Source organism: Ovis canadensis, chromosome 15 (assembly GCF_042477335.2).
Source record: "Ovis canadensis isolate MfBH-ARS-UI-01 breed Bighorn chromosome 15, ARS-UI_OviCan_v2, whole genome shotgun sequence".
Lineage (NCBI taxonomy): Eukaryota > Metazoa > Chordata > Mammalia > Artiodactyla > Bovidae > Ovis > Ovis canadensis.
In genome coordinates this window covers 87,302,114-87,310,043 of record NC_091259.1, presented here as the reverse complement: position 1 = coordinate 87,310,043, position 7,930 = coordinate 87,302,114, and the positions used below count along the sequence as shown (strand labels likewise).

Genomic DNA, 7,930 nt, shown 5'->3' with positions numbered 1-7,930 from the left:
GCCTGAAGAATCCCATGGACGGAGGAGCCTGGTGGGCTACAGTCCATGGGGTCGCAAAGAGTGGGACACGACTGAGTGACTTCACTTTCTTTTACTTTCAGGCTTATACAATTTATTCAATATACTACTTTTTGTTGTATTTAAATGTCAATTTACATCTATGTATATATTTGGGAATCAATGTTTTTTCTTCATACACAGTCCATACCTCATTATCATCAGTTCTTAGGAATACTAAGCAAATATAAATATGTCAGGTCACATATAGCAACAGAAACCCAACACAACATAGTAATTTCTGTAAGTTTCAACTTTGATTTCTCAACAGTTTGGAGCATTTGAACACTATGGGCAGAAGGAATATCACACAGGTGTCTGACTTCATCCTCATGGGACTGACAGACTCTGAAGAGATCCGGCTGGTCCTCTTCACCCTCTTCCTCCTGATATACCTGATCACTGTGATGGGGAATGTGGGGATGATCCTGATAATCCGCCTGGACCCCCAGCTTCACAGCCCCATGTATTTTTTCCTCAGTCACTTGTCATTTCTTGACCTCAGTTACTCAAGTGTCATCACCCCTAAAACCTTAGGCAACTTACTGACTTCCAAGCAGAATATTTCACACCTGAACTGCTTCACTCAGATGTCTTTCTTTGTCTTCTTGGGCGCCACTGAGTGTTTCCTTCTCTCCTCCATGGCGTACGATCGCTATGCAGCCATCTGCAGCCCTCTGCGTTACCAGGTGGTTATGTCCACCAGGCGCTGCTGCTCTCTCGTCTTTGGATCCTATTTGATTGGCTTTACAGATTCCTTTGTCAACGTGCTTTGCATGAACAAATTGCATTTCTGCAACTCCAATGTAATCCACCACTTTTTCTGTGACACATCCCCAATTCTATCCCTGTCCTGCACTGACACACACGACATTGAAATCATGATATTCATTGTCGCTGGTTGCACCCTAGTGGTGTCTCTTATCACAATATCCGTGTCCTATGTGTTCATCCTGTCCACCATCCTGAAAATTTCTTCCACTTCAGGGAAGCGGAAAGCCTTCTCTACCTGTGCCTCCCATCTCCTGGGAGTAACCATCTTTTACGGCACTATGATTTTCACTTACTTAAAACCAAGTAAGTCCTACTCCTTGGGAAAGGATCAAGTGGCTTCTGTTTTTTATACTATTGTCATCCCCATGCTGAATCCCCTTATATACAGTCTTAGAAACAAGGAAGTGAAGAATGCTGTCAGTAGAATCATTCAGAAAAGAAAGGTTTCCAAGCAATTAAAATAAGAGTGATGCTGAACTTTTAAGCTATTATTTTTTTCTTCTTCCCTTTATGGCATTTCCTTCCTCTTTCTCCAGAAATGAACTGAAGACTTTACTTGTTCTTTATTTTTTCATTTAGTCAGTAGAATTATCCTTTGCTTGACCGAATATTTTCTTGGACATTTATTAGAATATGCCTTTAGAAATCCACATTGTAATTGGAAACACTGACACATGTTAAATCCATGGTGCAAATCTATCTGTTTTTAAGGGTAACTGATTAGCAAAATAAAAATTTTATTTACCACATTTTAAAGTATTTCATGCAGATTCAGAGAATTTTATGACAGAAAACAGCTTCATTTTGGGAACAATGACAACAATTTTAGAAATTATTTCATTTACATTGTGGAAAAGCAGTATAGCAGAGTGCTTTTGTTATTGAACTAAACACTCCAGACTTTTGATTCTATATCTGCAACTCTTTCAGTTGTGTAACTCTTAAATAAAACATTCTCTCAATCTAACATAATAAATCATGATTCCAGGTCCATAGAGTTTTTCTAAAGATTAAATCATATAACTGATGTAAGTGTTTAAGGTAGTACGATTAAAGGCAGACCATTATCATTAGAAGAAGAAGAAGGCAGAAGGCAATGGCAACTCACTCCAGTACTCTTGCCTGGAGAATCCCATGGATGGAGGAGCCTGGTAGGCTGCAGTTCATGGGTCACTAGGAGTCGGACACGACTGAGCGACTTCACTTTCACTTTTCACTTTCATGCACTGAGGAAGGAAATGGCAACCCACTCCAGTATTCTTGCCTGGAAAATCCCAGGGACAGGGGAGCCCGGTGGGCTGCCATCTATGGGGTCACATAGAGTCCGACATGACCAAAGCGACTTAGCAGCAGCAGCATTATCATTAGAACACTCTTATTTGTTCAGTATTTTTAATGCACAGTGTCTTATTCTTACAGAATATTTTCTTTATTGTATAAAATTACTTTTGGTACATTTAAAGGACAAAAACACAAATAGCTAAGAGAAAACTCAGCACCTCACAGGTTTGGATTTAAAATGGTACATGTCAATATTGCAGAAAACTTGAAAAAATGTTGAAAATTTAAGGAAATAGAAATGCCCTAAAAATTAATAAATTTGTATGTTTTCTTCCAGATTGATAGTTATGTATGTATATATATAATGTGCTAGAACAACACTTCTGTCATTTCATATGCACCTTTTTGCAGTTTACTGTGTACATTATCAAGATTAACTTTATTTCTTTGTCAATGAATTCTAAGATGAATGTGTTTTTGATACATGGGAAAGATTGACTTTCATTTTGCACTTCTTTGAACGTGAAGTGTTTGTAAATTCATCAAGTTAAAAAATGTCATTTAGAATGGACTGGTTGGATCTCCTTTCAGTCCAAGGGCCTCTCAGGAGTCTTCTCCAACACTACAGTTCAAAGGCATCAATTCTTCAGCGTTCAGCCTTTTTATAGTCGAACTCTCACATCCATACATGACCACTGGAAAAACCATAGCCTTGACTAGACAGACCTTTGTTGGCAAAGTAATATCTATGCTTTTGAATATGCTACCTAGGTTGGTCATAACTTTCCTTCCAAGGAGTAAACGTCTTTTAATTTCATGGTTGAAGTCACCATCTGCAGTGATTTTGGAGCCCCACCAAATAAAGTCTGACTCGGTTTCCACTGTTTCCCCATCTATTTCCCATGAAGTGATGGGACCAGATGCCATGATCTTTGTTTTCTGAATGTTGAGCTAGAAGCCAACTTTTCCACTCTCGAGACTCTCTTTCATCAAGAGGATTTTTAGTTCCTCTTCACTTTCTGCCATAAGGGTGGTGTCATCTGCATATCTGAGATTATTGATATTTCTCCCTGAAATCTTGATTCCAGCTTGTGCCTCATTCAGCTCAGGATTTCTCATTGACTATGCCAAAGCCTTTGACTGTGTGGATCATAGCAAACTGTGGAAAATTCTGAAGGAGACATGAATACCAGACCACCTGACCTGCCTCTTGAGAAACCTGTATGCAGGTCAGGAAGCAACAGTTAGAGATAAGAAGTAAAACTACAAATTTACAATGAATTCAGTCTTTGTGTTAGCTCATTAATTTTAGTCTGGTAGAATGCTAAAAATTTCCCTTATTTTAAAGTTTTTCTTGTACATAATATTGAATTTCAATTTTAATCTACTCTGCTATTTAAAGGTTAAGATCATATTTTTCATTTCAATTCAGTCACTCAGTCATGTCCGACTCTTTGCGACCCCGTGAATTGCAGCACTCCAGGCCTCCCTGTCCATCACCATCTCCTGGAGTTCACTCAGACTCACGCCCATCGAGTCAGTGATGTCATCCAGCCATCTCATCCTCTGTCGTCCCCTTCTTCTCCTGCCCCCAACCCCTCCCGGCATCAGAGTTGTTTCCCATGAGTTAACTCTTCTCATGAGGTGGCCAAAGTACTGGAGTTTCATTTATCATCATTCCTTCCAAAGAATGTCCAGGGCTGATCTCCTTTAGGATGGACTGGTTGGATCTCGTTGCAGTCCAAGGGACTCTCAAAGAGTCTTCTCCAACACCACAGTTCAAAAGCATCAGTTCTTCGGCGCTCAGCTTTCTTCACAGTCCAACTCTCGTATCCATACATGACCACAGGAAAAACCATACCCTTGACTAGACGGAGCTTTGTTGGCAAAGTAATGTCTCTGCTTTTAAATATGCTGTCTAGGTTGGTCATAACTTTTCTTGCAAGGAGTAAGTGTCTTTTAATTTCATGGCTGCAGTCACTGTCTGCAGTGATTTTGGTGCCCCCAAAATACAGTCTGACACTGTTTCCACTGTTTCCCCATCTATTTGCCATGAAGTGGTGGGACCAGGTGCCATGATCTTCATTTTCTGAATGTTGAGCTTTAAGCCAACTTTTTTACTCTCCTCTTTCATTCATTTACCAAGCATTTAATATTTTTTGTTTAAATTTTTGTAACTAGATAGATCATTTTATTCACATTATAATAATTATAAACTTTCATTTTTTTAAATAATTTTTTTCTCTTGAAAATTATAGTTGATTATTTTAATAATAAGATGCAAAAGTGCAATTCTCTTTTAGGAGTTAAAAGTTTACATTGCTTTTACTACTTCAAACTGTTAACAAATTTAAGTGTTTTAAATATGAGTCATTTTCTGATAATTTATTTAAAAAGGTACTTATCATTTATCAAGGCCATTTGAAGTAATCATGACTGCTTTTCTCTGATTTCAATGTTTTCAAGATTGTTTACTTAAAGCAATTGCTACTTGTTTTTGCTTCCATTAGTTTAACAATATACTTTTTGTCTTTTTTGTTATCATTCATAAGCATAATGTACTTTCATATATTTGTGGGCCCTTTTCAGTTTTCTAGCCTCTTTGATAAATTATGCTTTTATTATGCTTTCATTTCTATTTCTATGGTTAGGAAATGTATCCTCTTATTTTCTGCAAACAAATACGATGAACAGATTCTATGATGTGGACAATTCTTAAATTAGGTAAATTTTAAAGCAGCCTAAACTCTATAAATTGACTATACCCTTCTTATAATAACGTAGTTTAGAATATATTTATATGATAATAGAAACATAAGTAATATTATTACACATGTGTATTGTGTTATATCATCTATAGGCCATATGAAATATTTCAAATATTTTCATTCTCCTAAATATTCCTTGTTATATTAGTGCATACCACATTTTATGTAAAATGGAGTCTGAAGTAATTTAAAATATAATATGCTATTTTATGGTGCCATGCCAAAATCCTATTTAATAAAATATGATACAGAGAGAAATGCAAAAACATAATCAGCTGCATTTATTGTCAAATAATTGATAAATAGAATGGTCATAATATATTTTGCTAAGTATTTCCCATCTACCACCAATATTTAAAGGGATTTAGAAATAGAGTGAAAAGAGTTTATCTTCACAAGAGAACTTACAGGTAAGTACCAGCAACATCTACATTTTCAGGTGATGGAAGGCCATCCTCCTACTTATTCAGTCAATGACTTAAAAGGACTCCTGAAATTATCTCCTTTTCTCACACACCTCACATCCAATCTATCAAGATAATATATAGATTCAAAACATATGTTATATTTGAATTCTGACTACTTCTCAACATTTTTTCTGCTACCCACACTGGTTCAAAGAACCGTCATAGTCTTAGAATCATTGGGGCAGTCTTTGGGCTTGTCTCTGCTTGGCCTTGTCCCTCTTGAATTTAAATGTCAATGTGAGAGCCAGAGCGATCATACTGTTAAAGAGTATGTTGGAATATATTACTTCATCCATAATCCTACAGGCCTTATCTCACTAAGAGTAAAAATGAAACTCTTCATAAGATCCCACTGGTCCATAGTAACCTTGCATCCACTACTAACCTCCATGAACTCATTCCTTACTATTGTATCAATTATATTCCCTTTGATTTAACCACATGACATCATAACTCTTCTGTGCATACCAGTCCTGATACTACCTGAAATTTTTTCCATTTTTCCTTTATTCAGAAATGTCTGTTCATAGACAACTACAAGTTTTTTTTTTTTTGGTCTTATTCTATTGAATAAAAACATCCTTGCCACTTTATTTAAAATTGTACGTGTTCTCTATTCTCTTTCATGTTTTGTTTGTTTCCCATACCAAGTATCTACATCCGACCATTAATAATATTTTGCTAGTGCATTTTTGCATTTTTTTTCTTGTCTGCTCCTCCCCACCTCCACACACACACTATCATATAAACTTAATAATTTCAGGATTCTTGCTTAATTTGTTCAGCATTGTATCCCCAGCACTAGATCTATGCTTCAAAATATATCTGAAGGTTGCAATTTACAGATGAGGAAACTGCAGAGCAGAAAGAGTAAACAGTGGTCCATAGTCAGTCCACTAGTTAAAGAACAAGCTAGCTCACATTTGAATACAGATACCCTAACTCTAGTGTTCATATGCTTTATCACCAATTTCTGATTGGATATTTTTTCAACATAATTGTACTACAATTATCAGAGTTGAAAAAGTAGAATTCATAGCTATAGTAAAGAAAACATTAAAGAAAATACCAGGGGCTGTTGAAAGGTGTATGTAGCTGGCAGACATTCTCTGGAAATACTGATTGAAGACAGTGTAGTTTTGGCATTACTAGATAGGCCTTTGCAAACATACAGTCACAGTCCTATTCACAGAAGGAAAATTAAAGAACAGTTTATCCCTCAATAGTATTATTCTAAAAAAATCTGTAATAGTCAGGGAATAGGCTATGTTGGTGTAAGAGTGGGATTCAAAAACAGTGTCTCAATAAAGAAAACAATATCCTCGGTTGTAAATTCCTAGATGTTAACTGTGTAGGGTGTGTGGATGACTCTTTTTCACAGAATAATCCTGGAAATTGCATTTCTTTTATGTTTTTGATTGGTTAGCCCCCAAATGTTGTCCTCTTCTGCATTGTTGAAAGTATCAATGATTTTTCTTAAGTACTGGTAGAATTTACCAGTAAAACCATCTGTGCCTGGGCCTTCTCTTCAGTATCTATTCAAGTTGATTGAAAGCATGAATCCACTTAAGCAAATGCATGAAAATGTTCATAAGCAGTGTGAATAACAGCTATAGAATAGAAACAACTCAAATGGCCATCAGATAATGATGAATGAGTAAAGTGTGATATAAGCATTCAAAAGTGAGTATGCATGTTAAAATTTTTATACAATTTAAAGCAAAAATTAAAAATTTGTTTAGTTTTATCTTATCTTGCCATAAACCTGATTTTTATTTCACATTTGTTTTAGTTAAACTAACTTTTGGTGACTAAATTTGCCCTTCTAAATTTCAAAGTGAAGTGAAGTGAAGCCGCTCAGTCGTGTCTGACTCTTTGTGACCCCATGGATTGTAGCCTACCAGGCTCCGTGATCCATGGGATTTTCCAGGCAAGAATACTGGAGTGGGCTGCCATTTCCTTCTCCATCCAAAGTTCAAAAATGATACAATAAATGCAAAAGTAGCTCCTTTATCCAAACCAACAAATTATCTCCTGAAATTCTGAAGTATGAGCAGAGATTCCTGTAAGAATCATTTTTAAATCTACATAAAATAGGTATAATTATCATGAGTTGATGGAGGGGGAGGAAGGAGGGGGTTCAGGATTGGGACCACGTGTACACCCGTGGTGGATTCATGTTGATGTGTGGCAAAACCAATACAATATTGTAAAGTAAAAAATAATAATTTGAAAAAAAGGAAAAAAAAATTAAAAACTCAGATTTTAAAAAAAAGCTTCACAAGAATATTTTAATCTGATGCTCTGTTATTACTTCTAAGTCTTTCTTTGTTTCCTCATGTTGGACAAATAATATTTAAGAAAGTTCTTAACATTTGAGGAAGACTTCACTAGAACAAAGTTGGTTGTGAGCTATCAGTCAATGCATAGAACATGAAATTATGGATTTTACAAAAGGCTAATATGGCGTTGGTCATAATATGTTATGAAATTTTAGCATAAATTGAGAACGGGTATTGAACAAGCATTCTGATATTAATTACGAAAATCTGCTGCTGCTGCTGCTAAGCCGCTTCAGTCTTG

At 36.1% G+C, this 7,930-nt stretch overlaps 1 protein-coding gene across 1 annotated transcript; it reads left to right on the top strand.

Annotated features, from left to right (window-relative positions):
• Positions 1 to 347: 347 nt before the first annotated feature.
• Positions 348 to 1,295, top strand: LOC138420745 (olfactory receptor 8H1-like). The gene has a single exon (XM_069554174.1). The coding sequence runs from the start codon at positions 348 to 350 to the stop codon at positions 1,293 to 1,295; it is 948 nt and encodes a 315-aa protein (XP_069410275.1).
• Positions 1,296 to 7,930: the final 6,635 nt, after the last annotated feature.